Source organism: Syngnathus scovelli, chromosome 1 (genome assembly GCF_024217435.2).
Source record: "Syngnathus scovelli strain Florida chromosome 1, RoL_Ssco_1.2, whole genome shotgun sequence".
Lineage (NCBI taxonomy): Eukaryota > Metazoa > Chordata > Actinopteri > Syngnathiformes > Syngnathidae > Syngnathus > Syngnathus scovelli.
The window spans coordinates 25,500,052-25,517,114 of record NC_090847.1 but is presented as its reverse complement, the minus strand read 5'-3'; the positions used below and the strand labels follow the sequence as shown (position 1 = coordinate 25,517,114).

General features: G+C 41.7%; 2 protein-coding genes across 4 annotated transcripts in view; both read left to right on the top strand.

Moving 5' to 3' along the window:
- Window positions 1-8,694, top strand: part of LOC125977512 (phospholipid-transporting ATPase ABCA1) — a 58,925-nt gene extending 50,231 nt beyond the window's left edge. Inside the window, exons 43-50 of the mRNA XM_049734067.2 lie at window positions 2,277-2,339; window positions 3,501-3,607; window positions 3,822-3,963; window positions 4,504-4,638; window positions 4,737-4,840; window positions 4,910-5,002; window positions 7,009-7,252; window positions 8,424-8,694. Coding sequence (XP_049590024.1) covers window positions 2,277-2,339; window positions 3,501-3,607; window positions 3,822-3,963; window positions 4,504-4,638; window positions 4,737-4,840; window positions 4,910-5,002; window positions 7,009-7,252; window positions 8,424-8,543 — 1,008 coding nt within the window. The 3' untranslated portion in view covers window positions 8,544-8,694. The remainder of the gene's footprint in view (window positions 1-2,276; window positions 2,340-3,500; window positions 3,608-3,821; window positions 3,964-4,503; window positions 4,639-4,736; window positions 4,841-4,909; window positions 5,003-7,008; window positions 7,253-8,423) is intronic.
- A 3,592-nt stretch (window positions 8,695-12,286) lies between these two features.
- On the top strand, window positions 12,287-14,748 carry LOC125977886 (caspase activity and apoptosis inhibitor 1). 3 transcript variants are annotated; one of them, XM_049734943.1, is made up of 7 exons: window positions 12,381-12,557; window positions 12,756-12,938; window positions 13,071-13,155; window positions 13,223-13,283; window positions 13,660-13,727; window positions 14,290-14,486; window positions 14,563-14,748. In XM_049734943.1, exons 1-7 carry the CDS (start codon window positions 12,453-12,455, stop codon window positions 14,620-14,622), a joined length of 759 nt encoding a protein of 252 aa, XP_049590900.1. In that variant the 5' UTR covers window positions 12,381-12,452; the 3' UTR covers window positions 14,623-14,748. The 3 variants fall into 3 exon arrangements, with proteins under 3 accessions (XP_049590894.1, XP_049590900.1, XP_049590886.1); XM_049734937.1 differs by lacking the exon at window positions 12,381-12,557 and adding an exon at window positions 12,287-12,374 and having other exon boundaries at window positions 14,290-14,748; XM_049734929.1 differs by having other exon boundaries at window positions 14,290-14,748.
- Window positions 14,749-17,063: the final 2,315 nt, after the last annotated feature.

The window sequence follows — 17,063 nt, the reverse complement described above, 5'->3', positions numbered from 1 at the left end:
ATAACTATATTATCTGCATTTGTCACTAGATCAGCCACAACTTCTGAAAATTCATCCAGGAAGCCAGAGTAAGCCCCGGGTGGGCGGTAAATAACAACAAGATAGAATGACGGTAACGCAGTGGATCGCACAATGAGAACTTCAAATGTTTTAAATACGTGAATTGAGCGAGGCCTAAATCTAAGCTCAGAATTTGAGATGAGGGCGACACCCCCACCCTTTTTTCGAGGACGAGCCACATGCGAGCTCACAAAATTTGGAGGCGAGGCCTCGTTAAGTGGCAGCAGTTCATTAGGTTTTAACCAGGTCTCGCAAAGACCAAAAACGTTTAGATTATGTTCCGTGATAAGGTCATTAACGAGAACTGCTTTCGTATGAAGTGATCTAATATTCATAAAACCGAATTTAAGTGTAATTGGTTGATCAGGGTGCGTATCTATCGAAGGATTTTTAAACGGGATGCGAGTAAAATTGTGTTCTCTAGGCCTAATATCACCTCTCAAAAGTTTATTAGGGCGGTGGGATGAAACGACCGTGGGAATTTGATGATGAGTATTTGTTACACATGTGAAGTTATCTAAAACAGGCACCGTTTCATCAGCAAGACCGGTCGGGACGGAGTGATTGGATTTGTCTACTACCCCAGTAGAAAGTGTGTTTATGTGTACTGCAGCACTATTTAAACTGTCGCACTCTAGTCTACACGAGGAGCTATGTGTATGCTGAAAGTCTAGCCTAGCGCTAGTTAACTTTAACTTAACAGACTCCAAACCCATCCTCACAGGAGGTCTAATCACCTGTGCCCTGACCTGCTCTAAAGTGACCTGTCATGAGTGGCTCAAACAGTAATCTATATTCCTAGAAAGAGTGAAGGCGCCTTCACGGTTAGGGTGAAGGCCGTCCTTCCTCAGCAGGTCGGGGCGGCCCCAGAAGGAGGACCAGTTATCTATAAAATACAGTCCCTGCTTTTTACAGAACCCAGCCATCCATCGATTAAGGGAGACTAATCTACTAAACCTCTCATCAGTGCCTCTCCCAGGCAGGGGGCCAGAGACAAATACTCGATGCCGACTCATCTTTCTGGCAAGATCACAAGTCCTCGCTATGTTTTTCTTTGTGATCTCTGACTGTCTCATCCTAACATCATTGGAGCCGACGTGTATCACTATGTCCGAGTAGCTAGTGTTGTTGGAACTACGCTGTTGACTAGGCCTATTGCGAGTCAGCTCCCTAAGATTAGCTTCTATGTCGGGTGCTCTGCCCCCAGGAATACACATTACCGTGGCTGGATTTTTAAGCGTAATGTTGCGGGTAATGGAGTCGCCTATGACCAAAGTGCGAGGGCCAGCAGACCGAGATGACTTTGGACGGCTATGCGTCTTACCTGGCTCATCGCGATTAGCAAGCCGCTTGGGGCTAATGCTAACCGGGCTAGCGGGCTGACTACAGCCCGCGTCTGTGTCCGCCGCAACTACTGTTATCGCACTATTCTGCTCTAACTGGCGGACACGTCCCTCTAGCAGAGACAACCTCTCTAAGAGAAGGGTGCAGTTGGTGCACGAAGCCGTACATACCTCTTGGTCCGCTGCCATACTTTGTGTCCGAAGAGCGACGATCTGTCAGAACAACCCGGAAGAAAAATATATTAACGAAATAAAAATATTAATTAAAATGTAAATGTTTTTTAAAAAATGTTTTAAAAGTAGCCTTGTATAAATTCTATTGATAAATATTAATTCTGTAAAGGCCTCCCATATTTGTATTAGAGCTGTGTATGTATCAGTGGTAACTCAAAGTGAGATTCATATCGGCCGTTAAAAACATAATAGCATATTGTTAGCACTAGCTTGCTGATACGACACAACACGAATTGAAACTTTGCCCATAAAAAAAAAAACTTTTTGGCTTGTGCTGTTGACCTCTGTACAGCAAAAAATTGCGAGTTATTTTAAACTAAAAAAGGAAAACCTCTTTGTAGGATGATGCGGTGGCACGTCAACACTGCGCTACGTTTTCAAATAAAGCGCTTAAGCTAGTAGTTTGGATAATAGAAGCTGAGTCCTCTCATGCCGCAAATATATTTGGAATATTATTCAAGTGAATGTGTGATGAAGGTGTCCTTGACGCCTCTCTCCCCCACCCCCAACCGGGCTGCCATTAATTGTTCCAAACACTATCCGCTGTTTTCCCGCCTCCACTCTTCCCCGCTGCTGTTTATTTTTTTCACGCTATTATCATTGGCGACCTCATTGTTTCGCCGGCTGTGCTCTCTACAGGTGTATCCGGGGAAGCGCATCCCCGCCGTGGACCGGCTATGCGTGGGCGTTCCTACGGCAGAGGTGAGCTAAATGCTGCTTCATCTCATGATCGCATTTGCATTAACGAGGGTTTTGATGGCGGCTAGCAACTACTTAAGCTGTTACTGTGTTTCAACTGGTCCTGCTGCACTAGAAAATTTAATTCTGGGTTCAGTTCCCATTCAAAGACAGTGGAGGGTCTTATATGTCTCCTGCATGAATAACATTCTGCTTGTAGAAATCAACGATTACACAAGGCGAGCACTAGCAGCGACCGCTCAACTAGCATGCCGCGTAATCTCAAATGCTGACAGGCGGCCGTGATTGGACGCATCAATTCCCGCCACCGCTGTTTACAGAGTGGCGCCGTGTAAATGCCAACTCGGAATTGGGATTCACGGCGAGCCGCTACACATTTCCATGCATTATTTACGCGCAGCTTAGCCCATCTCCTACACGTTCCCAAGGACCGATCGTGAGATTCATGAGTGGCGGGAATCAAATATTTATACCGGTAGCAGACGCTAGGACCCTGCGGATTCACTCAAGCTGCAATAGTCCCCTGTCGACCATGTTTACTCTGAGTCTATTGTTATGTTTGTGTATTTGTCATAATGCTACAAGTAAGCGGCTTTCAAAAGTGAGACCTCTCGTCAACCCAAAATTCTTCTATCCTTAAGTTTTCTTAAGAATTTCAAATGTATTTAAAATTCTAAATATTTCTTCAAAGTCCTTTACATTTCTGTTTCCTACAATTATTCAAATTTTTTCTTCAATTCTACCTAACTGTTGTCTGTTTTTTAGTGAAATTTAAATTTAGGTGGCTGTTCATTGTCTGCTATTTTGTAAATTTTTTCAAAAAGCTGTAAAGGTCAGCGAGGGTTTGCGCAGGGCCTGAATGATGATTTTTCATCAGTTTGTTCAGGGTCGTAAATGGTCACATTATAAAGCAATTAAAAAATCACAAGTGGAATAAATATTTAATAACATTTTTACTAAATAAAACAACTAAAAAATATTTTGAATAATCTGTAAAATTTCTAAAATGTTACATATTTATTTCCTGATTTTAATGTAATCTTTAATTTTTTGGGGGATATTTCTAAAATTCTTGTAACGAGCAGAACTCCCTTATTGTCTTTTCAGCCTATTCACGCTGTCATTAACAATGTAAGTGAATCATACAATGTCTTCCTCCGCCAGTGCTTTGGCTTGCTGGGAATCAACGGGGCCGGAAAGACGACCACCTTTAAGATGCTGACTGGTGACATCCCGGTTTCCAGTGGCGAGGCCTTCCTCAACGGGTTCAGGTGAGCCACTAAATTTGAAAATCATAATCAAGTTTAGAAAATGTCAAAAGATTAATTACAAGACAAGCATTAACGAAGGAATAAGGGATATTTATTAAAGAATTTAATTAGTTTAGTAAATTTAACAAAAGGTCACTGATCTTAGTCGAGGGGGCAGGAGAGGAGATTTCTTAATACGCCTTATTTCTAACGTTAAAAATGCTCTCTGTCTCAGCATAAGAACCGAAATGAGGGCCGTGCACCAGAACATGGGCTACTGCCCCCAGTTCGATGCCATCAATGACCTGCTGACCGGCCGAGAGCATCTGGAGTTCTACGCCAGGCTTCGAGGGGTTCCGGAAAAGGAGGTCGCCATGGTAAACAAACACCGCCAATTTGTTTGTTCACATGGAGTAAGTGCAAAAAAAAGATCACGTTAGTTAAGTCGAGATGTAATAATTCTAAGTTTATGTCGTAGTTTCAGCAAATGTTCCCATAAATCCTATTTAAATGAATTTTATGTAATGAATTTTGTATATGAGACAGCGTCCCTGTTGGCGGGACTTAGTATTGCACCACCTAATGACTTATTTACATTGGTGTATACAGGACTGTCTCAGAAAATTAGAATATTGTTTTTTATTATCTGTAATGCAATTTAAAAAAAACAAAAATGTCATACATTCTGGATTCATTACAAATCAACTGAAATATTGCAAGCCTTTTATTAATTTAATTTTGGTTTTTTAATTGCATGACAGAAAATAAAGAACTTTATCACAATATTCAAATTTTCTGAGACAGCCCTGTATTTCAGAGTTTTTGATTGGCCGACAGTCACCTTTCCTCATGATTATGCATAATTAGTTTTTGTCACAAATGCTATGTTTGCATGTGCTCGTGTGTGTCCCCAAAAGGTGGCTGAGTGGGGCATTCAGAAACTAGGCCTGATTAAGTATGCCACCAAGCCGGCGGGCACCTACAGTGGAGGCAACAAGCGTAAACTTTCCACCGCCATCGCTTTGATAGGCTGTCCTCCGCTCATCTTCTTGGTGAGCCCACATATTATAAAATCGGGAAAAAAAAATGTTTCTTTTAAGGAAACTAGGCTAGATTGTGTGTGTCTATTCTGGCATTTATGTTTTGGCAGGATGAGCCCACCACCGGGATGGATCCCAAAGCTCGGCGCTTCCTGTGGGACTGCATCATGAGCGTGGTCAAGGAGGGACGCTCTGTCATTCTCACCTCACACAGGTACGCCATTTAATGTCATTAAAATGGAATAATGAAGTCATTGAGTTTATTTTTGTGTCGTGTAAACAGTATGGAGGAGTGTGAAGCGCTGTGCACGCGCATGGCCATCATGGTGAACGGACACTTCAAATGCCTCGGTAGCATTCAGCATCTGAAGAGCAGGTCAGTGACCTTCTGTTCAGACTGAGATCAGAAAGCACAAATATGTTCGCCTAGCAAGACAAAGGGATTTTTCTTTCTGTATGAAAGAAATGAATTTGAACAGCCCGCCCTTGATTTCTGCTCACTTCGTTCAAAACAAGCCATGTAATCAAATTTTTGTTTTTGTTTTTGCTGTGATGTTTTGAGTCTGCATTTTTATTATTCTCAGTACAAATAATTTGTTTTTTTGAGAATTATGTATAGAAATTATTTTAAAATCTCCTGAAATTCTTTCTAATTTTCTTTAAAATTTTATATTGTATATATATTATTTATTTAGATAAAATAACCTTTTCTTACATTTTTTTTTCTTTGCCTAAAACCATGTTTAAAAATGACATTTCCCTGATTTATTGTAACAAGCACTAAATGCCTCCTGTCTAATATTTTTTGTCCTTGATGCAGTTGAGTAAAAAATTCCGATCAATACACAACGGTTGAAAGCTCCAAAAATACTGGAGACAAGTCTCCATTCCATTCACATGGCAATAAATGTTGCTATTTGTTTCGACATTTTGACTGAGCTGGCCAAAGTGGTGGCAGGCGGACGTTTTAGCGGCTCAGCCTTGCATCATCGTGTCCATTTGGAGCCGTAAAGTGCCTTTACGACATGACTGCAATTTTGCGCACTTTTTTATACGGAGGTTGTAAACGTGTTTCTTAATGCATCTTTTGTTCCGCCGCCATCCTCCCAACTGAACGCCACCCTTGTGATATTCCGCCAGCGTCATCGCGATCCATTTAGCTATTTATTTATTTATTTGAACCCGCCGCGTGGCAAATAATTCCTAATTAAGCGTCGCCATCTCCTCGCCGTGATTAATGTTTCATGAGGCGTGGCAGCCCGTTAATGAGCGGAAAAGGCAATTAAGGACGAGGTCGTGTCTGTTGTTACTCGCCACGTGCCGTGTCACAACCATCTTGCGTTTGTCCGTCCGATTGGATCCTCTCATTGACCCATTTTGTGTTAAAATTGGGCAATTTTCAAGAATCATTTCAAATTCCTCATCTGTTGCCAATTTTTCAATGATAGGAAAACTAAATAAATCAGTTTCAATACGTTTAAGACAAGAGCTACAAGAAAAAAAAAAGTAATGATTAAAAAAATTGCTGATATTCCAAATTAATTTTTGAAACAATATTTACCGGTATAAAAAAATTGCTGATATTCCAAATTAATTTTTGAAACAACATTTACCGGTATAAAAAAATTGCTGATATTCCAGATTAATTTTTGAAACAATATTTACCGGTGTAATATCAAAAACCCACTATTGTGGTTTTCTGGTTAATTTGTAGCATTAACAACAAAAACTATTCATCACTCTAACTTGTGTGTTTTGTGATATTTGTCAAAACTTAAAAATGAGCTCCATATGAAATAAGCTTTTGCCCGCAGTTGCATGCATCCACGTGGGCCAACCTCAATGCCTCCATCTTGTTGCCCTCAGCAATGTAGCGAATCACCATGGGGGGCGGCGCTCACATCTTGCCCACCCCCGCTGCTCTGCTTGCATGCTCGCTCTCCCTGGATGCTCTCCATTCCGGCATGTGCTTGTTTTCTACCACCTTCGCTCGCATTATCAAGTTCTGAAAAACTTGAAAGTGTCTCAATGAAAGATTTTTTGAATGCTTAACGAAAAATTTTGGCCCTTCTCGTTGTCCATTAGTCTGTAAAATGTTTCATGTAAATGTCCATTTTTTGTATTGATGGGATAACGAGGCTTCAAATTTGCTTCATGAACCAGTTGGTATATTTTTTCCTCCCATAGATGGCACTCTGTTCAACATTGCCATGACTTAAACCTCTTTATCCAAAACAACAGTGTCATCTAGAGGAGTCAAAAATAAAATAACTGGTTCATGAAGCAAATTTGGAGCTTCATTATCCCATCACTATTTTTTTGAAAAATTCTAGTGGGTCCTCTTCTCGAATCAAATTTTACAAAGAAGCTTTTCCGTGGCAGGTTCGGCGACGGCTACACGGTGACGGTACGCGTGGGCGGCCATCCTCCGCACCTGAAGCCCGTGGAGGACTTTATCGAGCGAACGTTCGCGGGAAGCGTCCTGAAAGAGAAGCATCACAACACGTTGCAGTACCAGCTGCCGGCAGGCCAGGGGGTGCTGGCGCACATCTTCCGACACTTCACCGACCAGCGGCACACGCTATGCGTGGATGACTACTCCGTGTCTCAGACCACCCTGGACCAGGTACTAGGTTCATTCTCAATTCCATGTTGTTGTTATAACCAATTGGAATTTGCAATTTATTTGTTGAAATACTGTGAATTGTCTAAAAACGCCATCCTGGTTCTTTCCCCTCCTGACCAATGAGAACCGGTGACGCATTTGCCCACCCACCAGCCAGCATTGTCCACCCAGCAACCGTCCGAATCGATCCGAGGTTGCAGCCGGCTTTATAGCCGAACCAAATCAGACGCTCAGCGGCGAGTGTGCACACTCATTGGAGGCTGCTATTAGCTGCGCAGCAGATTACGATTGGCAGCTACCAAGTCAAGATGACCGCTGTGGGGGTCACCAAAGGTTGGCGGACCCCCAGTCGCCTCTTGGAGGAACATGTTGAAACCAACAAACATGAACCTTTCCATTATCCAATAAATAAATAAATGGATGGATGGATTTTTTCTAAGATTTAAATAAATAAATAAATAAATAAATAAATAAATAAATAAATAAATAAATAAATAGAAAACGTAATGCTTTTTTGGGGAAATTGTTTTTGGGAAATTATTCATTCATACTTAATAATTAAATAAATAAATAGAAAACGTAATGCCTTTTTGGGAAATTATTCATTCATACTTAATACTAATAAATACATTTGATAAAACTACAATTCTTTTTGCTTGAATTGTTTCAGTAATTTTTTCCTGTATATTTCGTATGTCGACAAGCTCCTGTTTATACAACACGCAAGCGTCTCCAAGTGATGCGTGGAGGACCCCGACAGTCACCTCTCAGCGGGTGATTGATCACGAGGATCCTTGACCTGGTGTAGAATGCCGAGCTCACGCTGCAATTAATATCGATCCACATGGCCCGAGGCTCTGGCGGCAAAAAGCAAAGTGACCGTTTGAAAGGAAAATGGCCCCATCTTAAGTACTTTTGGGGTGTCAGCTTGTCAAGTCGTTGCAGCCACTTTTATATGTGGACACACATTGTCCACGATGTTCTTTTATGACTTCTCTTTAATATTTTTTATTATTATTATTAGAATTAATACAACCATATGATGTAATCTGGTTTTCTTTTAGAGGACTTTGAACACGACACACTGTGATTCAAATTTTTGAATGATGGGTTAGGCCAAAATAAATGCATACACGCACCCCTTCATTCTCTCTTCTGTTTCTTCCCGCAGGTCTTTGTGAATTTTGCCAGCCGCCAACTTGGCGAGGATGACTCCCCGAGCTACGACAACCAGGTGGACACCTCCGACGAGCTCCCGATCAAGTCGATCAAGACCTCCTACAAGGTCTAGCACTGTTCAAATGAAACTTCTCGCACATTGTGCTCATTGCACTCAACCATATTTTTATTTATTTTCACATAATAAATCTGTACTGCAATTATCCTCCATCTTGAATATCATTGCTGACTAGTTCTTGATTAAACATATTTGCTAACGATAACGTGACTACAGCGTTGTTAAGCTTGTTTCCAGTTGAAGTTTTTTTCGAGGAATTCCCCCCCCAAAAAAAAAAAAAGCTTCAGTCAGTGCTGCGTATAACGACCACCCGCAGTTTGAGAAATCGGTGGACTATTGGAATCATCTGGGGAGGACTGGAGAGTGTTAAGAGAGAATTAAAATTCCAAAAAGTGCTCCCTGGCCGAAGCCATTAAGCCCCTCGCTGATCGATCGGTCCCTGGATGCCACAAAGCAGGTGATGCATACATTTCTTGTGCGCTCAATTTAGAGAGCGCATTATTTGGAGGGATTCGACCCAGCTGAAGAATTTTTCAAGGTCAGCCTTTTTTTCTTCGATGTCGGACGTGTTCCCCCTGATTCAGCAAAGGGTAGTAAAAAATATTTTAGTTGTTGTTGTCCTTACATGCAGAAATACGCTGATGCTCAATTCCAGCTTTAAACTGTCACTCCTGCTTTGCATTCCGCTTGTGCTTAGGTCAAAGGTCATTTGACTGTGTTTAAGTTGGGTGAGTCTCAAACTTTTGGGTTATAAGAGTAAGAACTACCATCAGAATTTTTAAGAGAGAGTTTTTACAAGAGAATAAAGTTGTGCATTTCAAAGATAGTCAAATTATTATAATATTAATGACAAAGATTAATGAGGGACGATTTAAGAAAAAATACGATTATCATAATCCTAATAGATTGCATAGCAATTGATGACAAACGTTTGGTTATTGTTATTATTATTATTATGGGTTGTTTGTACCCGCAACAAAAAACGAAACATGAGTAATGGGCAGTCAAAGAGTGAGTAAATTTTGGGGACACCGCGTAGTCTTTATTTACACATGGAGCTCTTAACAATGACAGACGAACACATCTGCTTGGGCCCTCGCAACAAGCCTGCTGGCTCATAAAAAGCCTGTCCAAATGAATAATGGGGTGCCCTCCCAGGCTGTGCCATAGCAGGTAGGTGAGGGCACAGCACAGCTGCCAGGTGCGCCACCATGTGGTGGGGGGGAATCAAAATGGGTAAACACTCAAGAGAAAATACGGCTAATGATGACACCGCCATTTTCCGTCCATGAAAGTCTAGTGTATAAGGTTCGGTTCTTTGGTGACAATCTTTCATAGATCGAGGTAAACACTGAGCAGATAGCCGCATGAAAGCCCTCAAAGATTACATCCATACTGGCAAAGGCCTGCCGCTAACCCTCTCGCACAGCTCGCGAGTCCCGCCAAGCACTTTTGGATTCACTCTGATGCACAAGTCACCAAAGTCTGTGCTCAGAAGACAGACAGTGAGCTTAAGTGCAGGATTTTCACTTCATGATGCAAAATCCCCAAAACAGTGGGAATGGCATTTTTGCTCGTGTGCCCCATTGAGTTAGGAATTCTTTCACTTACTGGTGATGTTGAGTAATATTTTAAAGGCAAAAATGTTCATTATGCTCCCCTGTGAGGTCAGCCAATGAGATCGAAAGAGAGGTGACCTCTTTGTGTGTGCAATCTGCTTGAAGGGAAGGCTCCAGCTCTGCGCCATATTGCCACGCCAAATAATGAGGGTCACTCATGGGACAGGCAGCGCTGCGATGGACAGGTGGCGGGTGCGTTGAGTGACAGGTCCACCATCAATAAGATGGAGATGCAGGACCACACAGTCAGTGGGAGGCATTGTTTTTGTTATATCCTCCACCAAGGTCAACGTCTCAATTTGGTGTAATTATGGCACAGGGTTAGAGGTAAGCCATGTAGCCAACTAGCAAGGGTAAAGGTGAGAAAATATGTCGTGACCTAGAAACCTTCAAATTTTAAAACAATAGTTACACTAGCGCAGGGGTGTCAAACTCATTTTGTTCGCGGGCCGCATTGTAATCATAGCTTCTTTCGGAGGGCCATCATGGCTGTCAACCCAATGTATGAGCACCTCATATTATGTACAATAAAAGCTACAAAACAAACTGACAAATAACTCATTTTCAAATCAGACGAGTAAAAACTGGTCAAATATTTTAAAAATATATATTTTTAAAAGTGACGACAATTTGCAATTCTAGTGATGACACACGAATTTGATGCACAATTTGTCTTCGCGGGCCACATAAAATGATGTGGCGGGCCGTATCTGGCCCCCAGGCCTTGACTTTGACACATGTGCACTAGCGTGTAGCCAGAAAGGTTGGAAAAATGTGACACAGCCAAGGAAATGCCAAAAATGGAAAAATAGTAAGAGTATCATGTAATCATCAGAAGACAAGACAATATTTTAAACTAAAGTAGCCTACACCAATGTTTCTGGTCATACTCATTCACGGCCATGTTAAGTGCCAACATGTCTGCCTGACTATTTTTTTTGAAGATTTTAAGGCACAGACAAGGTCAAGAGCAAGCCGCTGCAGTGCCCCCCTCTCAACGTGGTATCCAAGGGGCACATGATTGACATTTCCAAAGACTTGTGGAGCCACAGTCAGAGGTTAAGAGCTGCCGGATATCCAACAGCGTTGCCAGGATCCCACCGCGGAACCCCACGCTGCAGAACCTCATCAATGTGCACATGTCGATGTGTGGAATTGATCTTCTGTTGCGACGCTGCCCTCCAGTGGCCCTCTTTTGCAACAACATGCTGAGGATTCAGGCCCGCGCAGTATGATTGGGAATGATTTAAGATGCTCATAAAAAGCTCATTTATTTACCTTTTTATGTTTAATGACAGCTGGAATCCGGTCAATGCACTTAAGGTTTATAGCAAGCGGGTTTATTGCTAAAATCTGCTGCTGTCATTCGCTTATTGACCAAAACAAAGTCAATGTAGAATGGATATACAATGTCATTGAAAGAGACAGTCCTGCACAATATTTGCATCTAATGTAAGCATTGACGCTAGCAACTAATAGAATTTAGAGGTGTCCTGGGCCGGCTGGTCCAACAATATTAGGACCTTAAATTGTGTTGGTGCTAGTGGCAATGCTAAGATTACCTTAATCCTCTACTTTTTTAGTCATTAATATTGTTGGACTAACTAGCTAGGAACTTGCTAATGTAGATGCTTGCAAGAATGGTTGTTTCAAGGCAAATTACTTCAGCAATGGCACATCTTGGTCAACAGGCGTCGCTGTTTTACAGGCTAACGGGGGTCACCAACGCCGGACCCAGAGGGGCCCCCCGTCCCTATTCTGCATTTTTTGGCAAAATAGTTTTGCAATGTGCTTTTCAAGTATCCTGGATAGTCCATTAACATTGGGATTGGCATAATCTTAGCAATGACATGAGAGCCATTTTTTTTCTGAATTTAGGAGTAGTATACAATGATTTGCTTGTTTTTAAAATATTCAAAATTCATCATTTGTTTAGATTAGTTTAAATGGCTGTTTTATAATTATTTTAATTGAATTATCTAAGTTGCTACAAAACATGTAGTCATAGAAAAGGTTTTTGTAATGATGACTTTTTAACAATATAACATTATTATTATTGTTATTTTTATAATTATCTGTTAATTTCATTTGAAATATTTATATATTTTTATTAATATAATAAATTATCTTATGACTCGTAAATAAATTTCCTAACTGTTCTTACCTCGGTAAGTGATACGCTACTGCAGTTGGGGGGCAGCAAAGGATCTTGCAAAGGCAGCCGAACACCAACCGAAGAAGAAACTGCCTATAGATGACGTCACTAGTAAGCGACACGCAAGTTCCGCCTCAGCGGCCTTTTCGAACAGAGTTTGGCAGATATTTTGATTTATCTTAATCTAAAATGCTCAAAAAGAAGTCAAGTGGTAGTGGAAAGAAAAGGAAAAACCCTCCTCCGGAGGAGCGGCATCGAAGTAGTAAGCGGAGAAGCGCTGAAACTAACGTAGTGGTGAGATTTTTGACATAATTGGCGTCAAGATAGTGGCCTAAAGTAACGGAGTGGTGACACTTTTGGCATAATCGATGTCAAGATAGTGGCGCTTTGTGACAATCTGTAAATTATAAATGTCTTCAATTCCTTTAATAATTCTCTTGTAACGTGACGACGTCGGACGGTTGAGCGTGACAAAATTGGCGTCGCTTGCAGGACGAGTTGGCCGACGCGGAGCTGGACAGGGTCGGTAGTGATATCGAGGAAGGAGGCCTGGACCTTTCGGTGCCGTTCAAGCCCATCAGCGCATACGTGAGCGACAAAAAGACGATGCTGGAGCAGTGCTTCGGCGTGCTGGGCGAGAAGAAGCTCCGCAGGATGCTACCCGAGCTGTTCAAGGTGAACGAACCCACCGATTGCACCACAGAACCAAGTAGTGCAACACATTGCTGGGAAATACCCTACGGGCTGTAATTATTATTATTTTTTTTTACTACTGTCATAAAATTCGACCACCCTATTGACCCGCAGGATTGCACTTTGGAGGAGATCCAAAAAGTGTGCTGTGAGCAACTCGACCCAATCTCGGAGAGAAACATCATGCAGATCTTGTCTGGTAGCGAGACTGCGTCGAGCATCTTTGCACTTTGTACCGGACGATCACAACGGTTGTTGTGTTCTAGGGGAAGAAGTGACGAAAGATGACGACGCTAGCCAAAGCACACAACAGGCCTCAGAAAACCAGTGAGTTCCTCAGCTGTTTCCCAACATTATACTCTTATTCATTTATAATTCTCACAACTAAATTGTACTTTTGGGTCCTTTTGACATCCTGAAAAAGGCATCAGCAACGTTAAAGGTTATATAATGGTGTTATTTTATTATTCTGGCAACTAAATACCCTTTTACAGGAGAATTTAAATTCTATCATTTAATAATTTCATCCCCAGTTTAATATTTTCCTTGTTTTGGGGCAGTCATTTTTATTTGCCTTTTTAAAATCATAATTGCAAAAGGAAAATTGCATTTGGCTGGTTTTATTGTTACTCATTTTTATTTTCACCATTGTTTTTTATTATTACGGCAACTAAGTATCTTTTTTGGCATTCGTCTGTTGAAGGAAGGACAACAGTGTGGACTCCACAGAATGCAATGAAGGACTGGAAAAAATGGACAAACCCCAGCAAGGTAAGTTATCTCATAATAATGTTGATATTTGCCCTCAAAGTCAATAATGCCTTTTATATAATAAAAAACGTCGACTACGGGAAAATTTTACGTATCGCAAGACCTCGTCGTCCAGGAATCTGCGGTACATTTGTTTTTGTTTGATACGCGACGCAATTTTCGCTGACAAAGAAGAAACATCCTCATCCTGGAGAAGAGCAAGAGAAGAATTTACGTGTCAACGTACACATCCTCGCTTAGTATCAAAGTTAAGGTATTGTCACTTAATGTATTTTTTGTTGTTCTTGTGATAAACGTTATGCTAGATGATGATACAGAATGAAATGAAGTGAAAGCTGTCATTTCAACAGGGTGTGTAGACTTTTCATATTTGTTTGATTGTGGCGTGATTTATAGATTTTCTCATTTTTTATTACGGTGGCAATACTGTATGACAATGCAGAATGTTCCATTTTAAACTTAATAATACACTTGAGAATGATGTTACGTTTTAGCGCTTTGCTTGTTTTTGCCGATGTTGTGACTTAAACCCGATTGAGACTATACGTGGCTTTCTCGACAGGGGGCAGCTCAAGCGAGGAAAGCGACGTTCTCAGCATCAATGCGGCCGACAGTGACATCGACACCCCAAAAGAGGAGGCCCCGGTCAAGATGGCGGCCGATGACGGTGGCGGTGGCGGCGAACAGCCCAAGCCCACCGAGGCCAAGAAGGACATCCAAAGAGACATCGACCGAAGCGTAAGTGAGATCTTGGCGCCGGCAGACGAGGTGGCGGCGGCGGCAGCTGCTGCTGCCGTCCAGCAGCGGGCCATTGCTGCTGCTGCCGCCGCCGCCGCCGCCACCACACCGTGTCAACCGTCCCTTCAGCAGCTGGAACTTTTGGAGCTGGAGATGAGAGCCCGCGCCATCAAGGCACTCATGAAGGCCAGTCATAGAAAAGACCCATAGAGAGGTCAAATGTCACAATTGTCATCTTACCTTGTGTTGTCTTGTAAATAAATAAACGAATGCAATCAAGTCAGACAGTGTGAAGTGTATATTTCACCTTGTCCGCTAGATGGCAGTGTTACTCCGTCATCAATTTGCTGCTGCTGTTTCGGAAGCGTTTCATTCATACTTGGTTGGATATTGCTTTGCAGGTGATGCTTTCAATAATTGGTCCCGCTCCATTTTACTTCTTGACGATACTAAAAATAGTTGATATTGCTTAACATTATTTAAACAGTACAAGTTGCATTCATACTTGAGTAGGCTATTTGTGGTAGCGTACTAACCGATCACTCAGCATGATAATAAATAAGGGCTGTAACCATTATTCCATTTGTTAATCTCAATTATTTTCCAAATAATCAGTATATCAGATAAAAAAAGTTAAGTGTCCATCCCTTTTTCAAAAAATAAGACACTCGTAACTGACATTGCAGAAAATGTACAAGAATACATTGATGATTCAGTGATCAATTGAGTAATTTGTTGAATTGTTGCCATACCCATTATTTCTGCTTTATATATATAAATAATTGTCTTTAAATTTCCTGTGTGTCATTTGTCTCCAACACAAAACTGAATGCACCCAATGACTGTGCTGACGGGCAATAAATAACTCAGTGACTCAGTGGCCACATTTCATTTTGTGACACGTGGTGTTTTTCTTATCCAAGGCTAAGACCACTTGCCCACTGCTTTAATTAAATCCTGCGACAGAGCCCAAGTAAAGCAAATGTAAATATTTATTTATTTTTTTTCCTTGAGAAATGAGCTCCATCTATTCTCCTCTGGCAACTCCCACCTCTCAACTTGTGCATTGACATGGCGGGCACATTTACATCGTCAAACAAGCATTAAAATTCTACCCGAGCAGCTGAGACACCGGTGAGGAAAAATGCTTTTGAAGTGAGACGACAACCAGGACGGATGCGCTCGTTCAATCGAATTGACGTAATCAAATGAAATATCGCCGTAGTGCAACGAATCACCCTCACTTCTTGTTTGGCAACAGGACCAACAAACAATTCTCAGAATTCACATCCCGTTTTTTTTTGTTTTTTTTTATGGTTTAGGTTTTAATGGTCAGGTTTTGACTTGACTCAACCTGGATTGTGATTTGGTTTTAGGCAGTTTGAGTTAGATTGTCGTGCAGGAATTTTTTATGGTTAAGGTTATGAGGGATTCAAAACCTGAACGAGGTTTTTCGCATTGCCCGAATGTTGATGTTTAATCAGATTACGTTCAAGGTCGCGAAGACATTTCTTATTTTCACATTTATTTTTGTGCGCTGAGAAAGAAAAAACAGTTTGCAACCGTTTGCAACATTTATGTGAGATACAACTAGCAGAAATTTAGTTGGGGAATATAGTTTGGAATTTAGAGTTGGGGGCGAGGGGATTAGACAAGATCGCCTGAGGTATGCTGATGTTTTGCGGTATATTTTCTTTGGAGACGAGTTAAGTTTGCTTCGTATTTGTGTGGCTCTCCGTTACAAACAAGCATTTGGCGCAACATCTTCAGTGTCAAATTAATCTGTGCCGCGAGTGGCATTAATGAGCTCGGGAAATGAACTATTTGTCAGCGGCTAAATAGTTTGCCGCACGTAAAACAATTTCTGCTGAATTAATCAAGGTGAGCCAAAGCCACTCACGCATTAATCAATCCAGCAAATTTGCCGCAAGACTCAACAATTTTTTTTTTCCCCCCCGCTTCAGCAGTTAAAGGTCACGAGAAAGTGATGAGTCACTTGGAAAGTTGACATCCGAGAAGCGAAAGATCCATCATGCGTCAAGCCCGATATATTTGTGGCAATGGTCCAGTATTGATAACCTTAACCGCAGACTATCGGGAAGCGACTCATTAAGGAGCGTGAGTAACGATGCGTCAGAGAGCGCAATCAGGCTCGGTGAGTGATGGACTGCAGCGCCGATGATGCTCAGCATGTTGGGAAGTTAATCGGCAGAGTTTCAGCAAGTTTGTCCTTTTTAGAGTTTTGCCGTATGTCAGATGAGACAAGTCAGCAACTGAAATATACGTAAGGACAATTACATGTCAAGGGTGAAGACACTTTGGGCTTTAGGATATTTGGGTCGACGTCGTGTTCGAGAAAATAATGTGGTGTTTGGATTCAAGGTTATGAGTCGGGTTGGAATACATATCTGAATTTGAAAAAAAAAAAAAAAAGCTTTAGCCATAATTGGCCTGAATTGGGTTTGGCTTGGAATCATTGCCCGCACGGTGCGCCAAATTGATGTGCAAGTGTCTGCTTCTGCAAATGGGCTTATGTTAAGGGAGCGTTCCCATGGTTACGTGGCCACCGCTTCAATGCCGCTCTCCGGGGAGTATCGG

Bases quoted from the DNA above. Each gene is read 5' to 3' on its own strand.
- LOC125977886 (XM_049734929.1), top strand. From the start codon at position 12,453: ATGCTCAAAAAGAAGTCAAGTGGTAGTGGAAAGAAAAGGAAAAACCCT. The intron at 12,558-12,755 runs GTGAGATTTTTG...CGTCGCTTGCAG, and splicing joins GCGCTGAAACTAACGTAGTG to GACGAGTTGGCCGACGCGGA. The intron at 12,939-13,070 runs GTGAACGAACCC...ATTGACCCGCAG, and splicing joins TGCTACCCGAGCTGTTCAAG to GATTGCACTTTGGAGGAGAT.